Raw genomic sequence first — 13,379 nt, forward strand, 5'->3', positions numbered from 1 at the left:
CCCCAATCGGCCGTGTTTTTTGTAATATTTACTTCTCGTACATATGTCTATAACTATGTATACGTTCCACAGAAGGTGAGGTTTAACAGGGTTAGCTTTGTTGGGGAAAAGAAGGTTTGGAGGAAAGGAAACAAGTTTCATGTTTAGAAGATTTGAATCTAGTGACTGTCAAGGGATGTAAACAATCTTCTGGGGAGGGAGACTTTGTTATGTTTCAGGAGTGCACAGAGTTTTGGATAAAATCTGTATAATCATCCCTCTGTCATTCAACATAAATTTATGCACGTGTGCACACAATTATGTTTGGGAATACTAAGTATGAAGTAGACATGCCACAGACTTCCAGACAACCTACCACACGCGCGGATCTTGCGCAAAATCCATTCTATATTTAAATTTCAGTTTATTGAATTTTAATTATTTCTGATCTGTAGATCACTTTGAGGAAAATCCCCCGAGGTCAAAAGTTTGCAAATCCAATTGCAAAACCAAACAGAAGCATCAGCAAGGCCCTTTCCCATGTAGACACCTGCCAAATAAACTGAGTTCCTGACTACGAGATTAGAATCCGACAGCTAAAACCCATTCTAATACTAAAACCAGGTAACTGACTATGTTGAAATGAAGAAGTAAAAGCTCTCAACTTATTCTGCATGTTTACTCATGTTGCGTACAGAGGGTTCTATGGATGTAACAATATTTCTTTATTTAGATCCTTGTTTATAAAGTGAACAAATTAATAGCCCTTTCATTAGATTTATTATTAAAAAGCAATGATGTTATTTTCTCTGAAGATGCTTCTGATAGAAAATTTACACTCTACCAATGTTGTGCTTTCCAGGTTCATAAAACTCACTTGGGTTAGCAGCTCCACAGCTGCCAAGTAATGCATTCAAGCATGATTTAATAATTTCATTTACCAGTGGAAAAAGTTACTCCAAGAGCCCCATTGACTAAAATGTCCTTGATAAGCCTAACCTGAGATTTGCAGGTATGGCAGGAACGAAAAAAGTCCAAGAATGTTCTGTCCTACTCTGAACATCCTTTCCTTTGCACAAGGGTCCTCAGTAGTAGGTAAAGCTGGATTGTTGCAACTGGAAAGCAGTCACTTGTCATTTTAAAATACAATCATAGTTAATTAATAAAATTATTTTAAATGTACAAGTTAAATCCTTTCACCAATATAGTGACATTCAGCTATCCAGTGCCATTTTTACAGTCCAAATAGATACAGTCCTAATTGCATAATTCCATTTTATCTGCTGAAGATAAAAGTACCAATAAACAAAAATGCACATTAGGCAGGAGATTTTTCAGAATAGATTTTTTTTTTAAATAACCCACTTGCATTAACAAAAGACTGCAATGGCTTCCAAATTATAGGGTGTTATTTTTAGTGGAAGTAGTTCAATATTCATATTGGAGCAGATGTAGCAGTTTAACAAAACAGCTCTTCAAATCCTGCACAAATTGAAAACAGGAAAACTGATTGCATTTTCTCTTATCACTTTCCTTTTCTGAATTGACACTTTTGGCCTTCTGAAAATTTACACATGGCTTTCATCTCAACAGCACCTGCTGATCAAACAGAAACCTAACATTTTCATGAAAATGGTATAAAGGACTAGTTTCCTTTTTACCATCTTAAAGGGCATCAGCAGTCCACTTGATGGCAACAATTGCTGAGTAGATGGCACATTCAGAATGCATTTTATATTTTCATTACACTTACTTTAAAAAATGAGTTAAATCACTAGTGCCTCTTTCATATTAGCTCTTTGTCTGCTTTAAATTAATTTCAATCTCTATCTCTGCCTAACCCTGACGGGTTTCATTCTACAGTCTGCTAGATTTTAAAGAACATCTGAAAGCCTTTTAAATAAGCCAAGTTGTGCATTCTGCAGCCACTGGATCTTCTTCATATATGCATTTATACGCAATCATATAAATTAATATATATAGTTATGCATACACATATTGCACAGACATTTCTTTTTACAGTGCTTATACTAAAGAAAAAAGTGTATATTTATCCTTCTGTAATATTCTCACTGCATTGAATTCCCTGAGCATTGTTGATACAACATGATGAGGGGGGAGAAACCAAAAGTGCATTAATTTATTTGGAAGTTCTTATTTGTTTCCTTTGCAATCCTGAGATGGGGAGAAGGTCTAGCAGGTGCTCTGGAACTTGAAGACCAAGACCAGGCTGAGATGTTGTGAACATGGCAAGCATGAAAACAGCACAATCAGAAGTCCTTGAGCTTTTGCAGAAGTTTAAGGTATCAAGTCACGTATATAAAATATAAAACATAAGTACCTTGTTATCCTGTCTGCTTCTCAGCCTGTAAACTCCGAAGCACAGCAGCAGGTAACAAGGACCATCTTCCCTTGTACATAATTCTAGGTGCAATTAAAGATACTCCTGAAACCTGCTATGTGTCAGCTCCTTAACTGATAGAGCCCTAACCCTTCTGAAGTACTCTGCTGCCATCCATTACCATTCTGCTTCAGTGATAAGGTAACCTGAAGGCAGAGATGACATACAGTAATATATGTGCCACTCCAGACAGTTGGTTCGTGAATTTCAGTGTTTCATCATGCTCACTGAGGCAATCACAAACCTGAAATGTCAATATGTTCAGTCAATGGAAGTAAAATAATGGGGCTCTATTGTCTTACCCTATCGATCTGCTGCTGTCAACAAGAATACATGCCCCCCTGGCTTTAAACAAATTTTAATTAGGCTTTTAGTTAGTAGATCATATCTATATATCTATTTGTGTAAACACTTGACAAAGTGAAATGGCAATATATATATATATATTTCAAACTTTTAAATGTGTTTTAAAGGTGATTGTTTAATGTTGTTTTAAGAAAATACCACTGATGAAGCCTTCTGCTAAGGCAGTGTGCGTGCAAGTCATCTTAATCTAGTAAGAACTGAAAAATCATCATCAAAAGTAAGAAAAGAAAAAAAATTTAAAAGGCCACTCTTCCTAAAATCCACTGTCATTCTCTGCCGGGATTTGGAAGCCAGGATCCTCCGCTGAAACCACCCGAGGCTGACAGCATGAGTGCCCGCACCCCGGGCTGCCCGCCCGCTCCTGTCAGCACCCGCGGGGACAGCCAGCCTTGGGGACAGCCAGCCTTGGGGAAAGTCAGGCTTGGGGACAGCCAGCCTTGGGGAAAGCCACGCTTGGGGACAGCCAGGCTTGGGGACGGCCAGGCTTGGGGAACCCAGCCCGCCGAGGCGAGCTCACGCCAGCCGGCCGCCGCCGTTCACCTCGGCCCCAGCGGCCACCCGCTCCCATCCTCATCCATGCAAGCCGCTCTCCTCCTCCCGCGACTCTGGGGTCCCCCGGTACCCTATTGTTCTGCAGCCACCTCCTCCCGGGCCGTGGCAAACCCGGCGGGAGACCCCCCGCCCCCTCTGCTCCCCTCCGCGCGGCGCAGGGGGCGGGGGGGGGAGGCAACGCCCAGGCCGCGGCTGCCCCACGCACAACAAAAGGTAGATCCCTTTTCCCTGCCAGCTGATCCGCGCCTGTACATCCCCCGGCCGCCACGGGGAACGGGGGAAAGGTAAGAGGTTACATCTTCACTTCTCTCTGCTTCTACCGACTTGCGCAGCGCCGAGGGAGCCGGGCGGGTGTCGCCCCGCGGCGGGTGTCGTGTCCCCCCGAGGAGCGTGTCCCCCCCGCGCCCGCCTCTCCCCGGCCCGCGGGCGCGGATTCCCCTCCCGGCGCAGGGAGGGCGGGAGGCGCCGCCGCGGCGCGGGCCTCGTGCGCCTGCGGCGCGAGGGCGGCACTTCGCGCCTCCGCCGGCGCGGGGGGAGCGGAGCGGGACGGCGCCCGCATCAGCGCGACTGCGGCATCAGCGTGGCCCAGGTGGAGGCCGAAGGCTGCACGGTGGGCGCGAGGGAGCGGGGCTGGGGCGGCACGACGCGGGCTGGGGTCCTCGGAGAGGCCGAGCCCTGCCCGGGCGGAGGCGTCACGCCCGGGCGGAGGCGTCACCTCCGCGCCGCCCGGCGGGTGAGAAGGCAGTGGCTCCCTGAGTGCCCTGCTCTGTGCTTGAACCTCGGGCAGGGATCCCGCCCGGCTCTGCCACTGGAAGTTGCCCCGAAACCTCTCCAGGATAAGGACCTTGTCAGAGATCCAGGGGAGCACCGTGCTGGCTCCCCAGGGCTCCCCGACCTGAGGTCGCCTCCGTTTCCACCAAGACGGCATCCTCATTACTGCCTTCAGCCCGGCTCCAGCGTCACACACCGCACCTGTGACCTGCACAGAGCGCAGTGGCTCCTAGCCCAGCAACCTCCAGGCCTAGTGTGGTCAGGACAGAGCCACTCCCGGCTTGGCAAAGTCCTGACCCAACTCAACCCACTCACTCGGCCTTTGTGGTGGTGGAAGAGTCTGAAAACCCAACACTGCTGCTACAAGCAGTGGCATCCTTCACCAGAGGCTGAAGGATAAGCCAGAGTTGGTCCCTACGCTTAGCAGTTAAGGTTTTGAGAAAAAAAGTGTTTATTTTGACGGGATTCACCAAGGAGGACTGGGTTATCCATGAGGATAACAGGAACAAAGGAACAGGTGACAAAGCAGCCCGACCTGCCTGGCACAAGCATAACCAGCCAGCAGAATGGCTGTGCACCAGCACCAGGTTGCCAAGCAAACTTTGGGCGCTTGGGTATTAAAAGTTTTTTTTAAATGTTGCTCCCTCAGAATCAACATTTGTTAAGAAAACACGTTTCCCTTGCACTTTTGTGGAAGAGCACTGTGAAGGCTGGGATGAGGACAATGACAGCACACTGGAGAGAGACAGGCATTGTTCAGTGCAGAACTCCTTCCAGAATCACTCAGGCAAGATAGCAGTTTCTTCCAGGAGAAAAAAAAAAAGAAAAAAAAAAAGAAAAAAAGGAAAAAAAAAGGGAATTTGACACATAATACAAAGTGAAAACCAGAACCTAGATGGGGGATGGGGATTGTGTGTGAAAATCGTGCCACCGCAATGAATGTCAGATAAAAAGGGGTCTGTCACAAATCCTCCACTAATCCAATAATGCAAAAACCTCTTGGTATCACTGAGACATAGAACAAGGTATTTATTATTTTTATTTTTTCATCAACTACGCTATATGTTTAGCCTTAGAAAGACAGCATTTTGGTAAATTTTCCTATCACAAAAACAGGACTTTGATTTTTTAATTAGAGGCAAACTGATTTTCACATGTCAAATTTACTATGCATTCCTCAGACAGTATTTTTACCCTGAAGAAGGGCCACTTCTCCCTCAGCTTCCTCCAGTTGTCAGCTGTGTGACAACCATATTTAGAGGTAATCAGACAGGTCATATTACAAAAGTTAGTCAACTCATTTGAAACCTTAGCCCCTAAACTTAATTGTATGTTTTGTGCATTTCTGAAGAAAAGTAATTAGTTCAACCTGCTTTCTCTCTGCATAAGTTCTTTCAAAATACTATGTACATTGCTTTTTTGGGGGATTTTTGTTACGGGCTTTTTTCCATGAAAAAAATTGTATTAATATATATAATGCCATGAACTAATTTAGGGTCTATCAGATTCTCATCTTACAGAACCAAAATGTGTGCCTTATATTATCTATGTTGGCAATTCCAACAGGCAGTTTTACTATTTGAATCACAATTCTCTAAATAAAAACTAATCCAAGATCTTTTCTAATGTAAACAGTTTGCTGTGAAAACACATTTAAAAATAAAGCAATGTGTGTTAATAAAATAAATAAAGTCAGAGTACAAGTGTGTAACAGAAGTGGCGTTCCATAAGCACAGCTGTCTCAAAGTCCAAGCTGCAGGCTAGAAATCTTAATTTCAACTGACTGTCTCTTAATAATGGGTTACCTTCCTATAAAGCGTAAAGTCCATCTGCCCCAGGCAGATAAGTTTAGAAGCATTAAAACAGATAAAAATCTAACATTTTCTTTCTTGCATTGAATATGTGAATTCTAGTGTGCTATAATGTGAGAATTCCAACATATGACCATTATGGCTTAATATCTCATAGCTCAGCTTGTCATTACTTCACTTGTAATTCTTATGTTAATTATGTTCATAATTACTATAAACAGATGTGGTAGAAATTCATGTGACCTTTTACTGCAGAATGCATTTCTCACTCTTTTCACTTTGTTTTCATAATCTAGTGTTAAACCAGAGGAAACACACTCTGCATGTATGTGTGTACATATTTAACATGAAACCACTCTTTCCTCATGTTTCAGCCAAAGGACCACCTATATGCCAGTACATTGACATGAAAGTGATGGTAACCGAGAAGTCTACCCTGAAACACACCCCTAGAAGACTGTGCTTACAGTGAACCTTTTTGACTAAACTTAGCTAAAGCCACACCTGAAGCCTAGGACTTAAATGGAGCACCACATTTTTATTCAGCACCTTTGTTAATGTAGCAGTATCCTGCTTTACAGCTACAAGTACATGACAGCCATACAGCAATTTATTTTCCTCACAGCCCAACCATCACCGTCTGTACACAAAACACATTTACAATAAAATCACTATGGATTTCATTAAGAGAAAGCCTACTCGAATTTCATTTCTTTGGACCTAATCTATAATTAGTGTGGACAGACAGGTGCAAACCCTTCTCCCCTACAGATGGCTACTGGAAATGGTGCAAAATAGCTCCTTCTGTTTAAACAACACACAGATAACCTGGCTCTGCTCTTATCACTTACAATTACCTCCATTATCCTGAACTAATGTTTATTTTAATAAAATGTCTACTGTTCTCTAGACATTATTTGAAAACTTTCATATCAATGGCAGGGAAAAAAAAAAAAAAGATAGAAGTTAAAGTCTTTGAGAAGAAAATATTTTGGTGCGGGGAAAAAAAAAGCCTTTTTAAAGGGCAGGGTATTTTGACTGATTTCACATCTGCTGATCATTTTTCTTTATCCACAAAACCACACAGTTTACTATTTCCTGATGTATTCATGCTACCATATATTAAACTAATCAAGTTTATAGTAAATAAGAACAGGGTAACTGCAGTTTTGAAGCTCTTCTTTAAATGGAACATCTTTGTGGAAAACCAAGACCATGTCTATTAAAAGTTCAGGTTTTAAACTAAATCTTTCAGATCTTCCACGTGAAAGGTAAAGAAAATGAAATCTGGAAGGGAATGTTTTAAGAATTTACACTTTCACTACTTATGCTAAATTGAGTATCAGTTTAAACTTTTATAAATATTGTAGGTTGCTATTAAAGGCTGTATGAAAGAGCAGGCTGCTGCTAACTACATGGATCAAAACTGTGTAATGTATCCAAATGTAAAATCATTTCCTTTTTATAGTTCTTTAGCCAAGCCAGGAGAAATAACGCCTGCACAACACCAGACTCACATTTCATCTCAGCTGATAAGGCTTCTTGATCTCTGCATGACAAGTTAAGTTTCTACAGAACAAAGAAAAAGATCCCCCCTCCCTTCTAAAAAAAAATCTGAAGCTTCTGCAATAGCAACATACCAATATCCTGATTCAATTAGCTAGAGATTTAACAGTAATAGACTGTGGCAAGTGGATTTGAAAGATGAAAATGACAATTGCAAGCCCTTCCTCTCCCATCACGCCCAATCCAAATACTGCAGATGCCTATTTCACCCCAAGTGTCTGGCAACGGGGAGTTTGCAGCCTGCACGGTACCTCAGTGAAGTGAGCTTCACATTCAACGCCTGTCGTCTGAAGTTCATTTCAGAGAAGCGAGAAACAGGATTTGACAGGGGAGAATGTCCTGAACTGACTAGCCACTGACCAGCACTCCAGGTGGAGCTATTTTTCTCCCCTTTGTCCTATAAACAATACTTCCAATATAAAACTCCATGTGCGTGCAGGCATACATAGTGTTAAGCATATACAGATGAGAGACACCGTGTGATGTTTTACTGGTCCATTATTTAGGTACGAAACGAGTTAACGTTAAGGTGGTCAAAAATGGTAGAAGGCAATGTTTTACTTAAAAAGATTTTGGAAGCTATTTAAAAGCTCAAAGCCTTTGAAAAAAAAAACAACTTGAGCAGCAGTTGCCAGGAAGCAGTGACCTAACACTGCTGTCTGCATTCCATTACAAACAGAATGGTTCTTGTCTCCTCCAGCATGCTCACGGCTTGGGAACCCAGCCGCTCACCCTCCTGCAAACGCAGGGCCAAAGGAAGAAGTCCTGCCATCTCCTGTACGCCTTGCCTGGTTTCAGCTTGCCAGAGACATCAACGGATTTAAGGGTGGGTTGGCATTTTGGTGGGGTTTGGGGTTTTCTTGTGCTGATGCGTGGTTAAGCTTCCCATGACAGCACAGAAAAATGACTTATGAATTGAAGGTAGTAGCAGTTACAGTGAAGGTTCAGATATGGCAAAACTGACCTTAGAAAAGTTATCAATTATCAAAGTGTAACTTTCTCATTAAAAACCTGTACAGCAAATCTGCAGTGCATCCCACACCTAACAAAGCATTTGCAAACTTCATATTTCCATAGACTGAACAGTTGCAAATAAGCCATATTCAGATCTTTTCCCCAGTATTTTTTCTATGGATGGGGAGCCACAGAAACACCTAGTGCTAGAACCAGGACTTATAAACAAGACAGACTAACTTTTTTAACATTCAGCCAAGCTGAAGGAAATTCCCTGGTCATATTGGATTTCCTAAGGAAATTAGCCCAGAATAAACTGAATGAGGTTTTCAGACTTCCCATGGAAAGGTCAAGCATCAGCTTTAACAACCATTAGAAACCAGTTTCAATCCTCTCGGCTATCCAGACTCACTAAACCGTTAACAGAAAAGCAGAACAGAAAACCTGGATAACAGAATTCAGATCTAAAAATGGCTTTCACATCTTGCCTCAAACTACAGTTAACAAAGTTGCTTATGTAAACTTTCCATTGCATCTGTCAGGATGCAGAAATGGAGAAGGAAATGTAAGGCTACAAGGGTATAATTAAATAAATTATATTCACCCTTAGCCCTAACATATTGTGTTTACAAATACAATAATTATGTTTCTAGCTACATGTCAAAAGAAAATATTTTCTAAGTCCTTCAAAAAGCATGCAAGCATTACTGTAAGTAGTAAATAAGTCAAAACAGATTAGTAGACCAAAAATGGGGAGGAAAAAAAAAAATCCTGCTTTGGTCAGCAACTCGGACCACCATCAGGGGATAAATCAATTTGCAGCAGCTGTGGACAGCCATTTAAGTCTGGGGCCTGAACAGATTAATTAGGGGAAGCGATGTTAAAAGTTAAAGGGGTCAGCGTTACATTAAGCACACGAATATTTGCTGGAGCAAACGCTTGACTGTACATACCAAGACTCAGAAAACATCCGTGCAGTTAGGGCTATGCCTATAGCCAGAGGTTTGGCACTTGCCTTGTTCTCACGGGCAGGCTGCTTTTCAGAGGTCTGTACCTGTCTGTGCCCAGCCCCCGATGTGCCATGCCTGTCACCGCCGTCCTGTTTTGCCTGCAAAGGCGAGCGTGCAGCTGTGCACAGCCATGCAACTGCACCTCGGAGACGCACCGCCAGCGCCAAGGCAGGCGCTCCCAGCCCTGCTCTGGCTGGCAATGGACAACTTGAGCAGCTCTTCAGGAAAGATTTGCTACCTCGGGCTGAGCGGATCGCAGTCCACGTCTAAGCTACTGGCAGGCGGGAGACGCCGGCGGCGGGGCGGCAGGCGCTACGAGGAGGCTGCGAAAGACAGGTCCTTTCCCCGTCGTGATTTAGGACAAGGCAGAGGTAGCAAGGGGTGACTGGCCCAGCCTGCTGCGGATGTGGAGATCGAGGGCTGCTCAACCAGAGAAACCCGAGCGGCTCGGAGGCTGTTCCCCACCGCGGCGCTGGCGGGAGCTGCCGGCGGCGGCCGGGCAGGGCGGTCCTGCCGCGCCGGGCTCGCGGCTGCAACTTGGGGGGCGGGAGGTGGGGGGGGAGACCGCCTCGGCGCCCCTTACCTTCCCCCTCCCTCCTTCAAACTTCTCACTGACCTGAAGGAAGTAACATTTTAGCTCTTGCTTGGAGCAAGAAAGATTTGAGAGCTGCGTCCGATTAGTTACTTTCAGTTTCTATCTAACATTTAGGAGAAAAGAGCGCAGTAACAACACAGGTATTTCTCTATAAATTACCGTGTAATGGGCTCGCGGGCGCTCCTGCTGGGGTGGCAAGTCCTTCCCTATCCTAAATCCAATTTTAGCCTAGTCTCTCGACTTTGGCACTAACAAAAGGACCCGAACTCGCCAAAAGTCAAAGACTTGTCTAAATGGCTTGGAGTGGAGCTTTCATCCCTCCAATCTCCACTGATACGCTCAGCTGTTAGGAAGTTATGGAACCAAATCGTTCAGCTCAGCTAGCCGCGGTGACACAATTACATTTTATCGCAGTTTTGGAAATGAAATCCCTAACGTTGCCCTGTCCTTTTAGGAAACGAGATAACTCAAGCTCGCGGTGGAGCTAAAGACGATGTGCACCCCCTGAAATATTTCCTGCAAAATAGCCTTAAGTGATGCTGCCAGCACTACGTAAGCCGATGATTGTAATAAAACAAAACAAAAATCCCACCAGAAATATCTCAGGCACTCCGACTAACATTGGCTAGCTGTGATCCGGAGAGAGGGCAGACGGGGGGAAAAAACAGCCAAGTCCTACATCGAGACGGAAACCCTACGCTGTGGAAGAATATGTTCTTCGAAGGGCTATTCTCTAAAAAAAACTGGGTTATATGGTTTATGGGCTCTTGAGAAATATTCGGGGTGCGAGTTTTTGAGCCGGGGATAGCGGGGATAGGAGCTGCATGCAATGCTTGCCCGGGCACAGCAGCAGCCCCGGCCCGCCGGGGTTAGTCACAGCCGCGGGAGCCCCGCAGAGCCAGGAGAGCCCTACGGGAAAGGAGAGAAGGAAAGGAAAAAGAGACCCGGGCTCCCCCCGCCCCAGTGCGCCCTGCCCTGCCCGCGCCCCGTACTCACACTGCAAAGGACCGGAGATTCCCACCATTCGCCACGGGCTGCGAGCTGCAAATAAAAGTTCCCGTCCTGCTCGGGGGAGAGCCGGCAGCCCCGGCTGCTGGAGCGGCGAGGGGGTGGGAAAGGGGAGAGCAGCGCAGCGCGGCTTCCCTTCCCAGTCCAGATGATCCACGTCCACAAAAGTCAAAACGAGCTGAGGAGAAACTCCAGCTGCTCTTCTCTCCCCCCTCCCTCTCTAGGTTTGTTTTTCTTTTCTTTTTTTTTTTTTTTTTAAAGGAGGATCAGCTCGAGAGAGACTACTGGTTCCACGGGAAAGGACAAGAACCAAAAATAATGCAAAGTCTCCAAGTCGAGATAGTTAATGCCCAGGTCTTTCTCCTTGCTGCTGCTGCTGCCGCTGCCGCCGCCGCCGCAGACAAACGTGATGTGGAGCGCAGGGAGCGGCCGCTGTCAGTGGCGGGGTCTGTGCGTGTTCCCGGGGAGCCGACGCATAGCTCTGCCCGCCGCGAAGCCGCGCCGGTGCCGAGCCGTGCCGTGCCGAGCCGCCCGCCCAAGGCTGCGCCGCGCTGCGCCGCTCTCCGCGCCGCTCCGCTCTCCGCTCCGCCCGGCTCCCCCGCTCTCAGGCACCTCGCGAAGCAGGCAGCATACTGCCGGCAGCCGGCCCAGCCCCGCTACCCAGGTGCAGGGGGGGAGGGCTTAAAGCAGTGGGAGGTGATAGAGGTAGGAGACATCTGTGTCGTGAGGAGGTTAGTGGGGGTCAAGTATATGTTAACAATAGGCGACCGCGGTCCCTCTCGGGCAGCCTGCCTACTCTTTCTTTCGCTCGTTCTCTTTTACTTGGTGGACATCTAACTTGCTCCCTAATGATGCCTCCCCGGCTTTAAGAGTCCAGACTGCCCTGCAGTAACCCAAGACAAACACTTTCTCTAGCCATCTGGAGAGCTCCTGGCTGCTCTGCCTGTGTCTCATCACTGTGTGAAGAGACAGCAGTGCTAGAAATCAAGCCACTCTCAGTTCTACTCTCTAATCCCCTTCTGTTAGCTGATTTCCAGTCAGACTGTTTGCTTTTGCATTAGATAATAGCCTTAGAGAAAACAATTATAATTTTCTTTTTTCTTTTGTTTTTCCCTCTTTCTAAAGTACAGTATTGAGGAAGGCCTCCCTCTCCTTTTTATTTCATTTTTTTTTTCCTTTTTTCTTTCATTTTTTTCATTTTTTTCTTTTTTCTTTATTTTTTTTTTTAAGAAATTTATAGTCTTTCGTGGCTTGCAGAATCCAGATGCAATTTCACACTTTCCTGGAAGGGAATTCTGGATTCTTCAGAAAGCAGCGACATGTTCACAACTCCAGTGAAAATTAATTACTTTAATCTACAATTAATAGAAGCATGCCACCATTTGACTTTGTGTTTTGTTACATAATCATTTTGCTAGGCATCCATATATTTTCCAATTCATCGCTTATTCCCTTCAATGTTCCGTGGAGAGTATTATTGTCAGTAATACAACCTACAGCAAACTGATACTTCTGCTATCATGTTGATGCACCAAACAAACAACCACACCAAAAAACCACCACATCAACTTCATATATTGAGTAAAAAAAGTGCAGATAATGGATTAGAACTGTCAGAGCTGCATGGACATTTAGCTTCATTTTTTTCAAATCTCAGATGTTAAGTACAAGAGTGAGCACAGAACTTCTAATCAAGCTGCACTCTTTATCCTTGTACATACATGTGCACATATTCACACATGCACACGCACGCACATACACCATAGGCCCAATCCTGCAAATTTACAATTGCTTAATTTTAAATGCATAAATAGACCTATTGAATGCGAAGTAACCTTATGTGTGTTTATCATAAGTACATACACATTTCCAGAAGGGGGGGCGAGAGGAAGCATTTATATATATATTTATAAGCATGGCAAAATTTATCTGCCTCTGTGTCTGGCTTTGAAAATTTGGTTGATTATGAAAATATGTTTAAAGTATGTTTTATGATCTGGATAAATCTATCTTTTCTGCAGATGTTTAGGGACACAGAGCTTTCATGAGCTGGTTGGCATATAGTAATAGAGCATCAAATTTACCTTGAAGTAGATTCAGATCAACAGAGCATAAATCAGGACATGTTTTGGTCTACGGTGATTTCAATTTACAAAAATGGTGAGAAGCCCCAAGTCTCGCATTGATTTCTAATTTAAAAGCTATCTGTTTTGCAGAGATCTATTTCAAGGCCAAAATTATGGGCAAAGCTTTAAAAAGTTATTTGCAAATATTTTTAAATAATCTATAAATAGGTAGTTTTACAAGGCTTCCTTTGTCTATGGCAGATCTAGAAACTTTACTTGAGTCTGAAAATCTTTGTGGTG

The 13,379-nt window shown here is 44.5% G+C and overlaps 1 protein-coding gene across 2 annotated transcripts in view; it reads right to left on the reverse strand.

Moving 5' to 3' along the window:
- RUNX1T1 (RUNX1 partner transcriptional co-repressor 1) overlaps nt 1-11,627 on the reverse strand; it is a 115,668-nt gene extending 104,041 nt beyond the window's left edge. Inside the window, exon 1 of one of the 2 annotated variants that reach the window (XM_051610504.1) lies at nt 11,002-11,627. Coding sequence is in view for 1 of the 2 variants with exons in the window: in XM_051610505.1 (XP_051466465.1) it covers nt 11,002-11,029 (28 nt within the window). In the remaining variant the exon portion in view is untranslated. The remainder of the gene's footprint in view (nt 1-11,001) is intronic. The other variant, XM_051610505.1, reaches the window with a different exon arrangement.
- Nucleotides 11,628-13,379: the final 1,752 nt, after the last annotated feature.

The sequence above is a fragment of the Apus apus genome, chromosome 2 (assembly GCF_020740795.1).
Source record: "Apus apus isolate bApuApu2 chromosome 2, bApuApu2.pri.cur, whole genome shotgun sequence".
In the NCBI taxonomy this organism is placed as follows: domain Eukaryota; kingdom Metazoa; phylum Chordata; class Aves; order Apodiformes; family Apodidae; genus Apus; species Apus apus.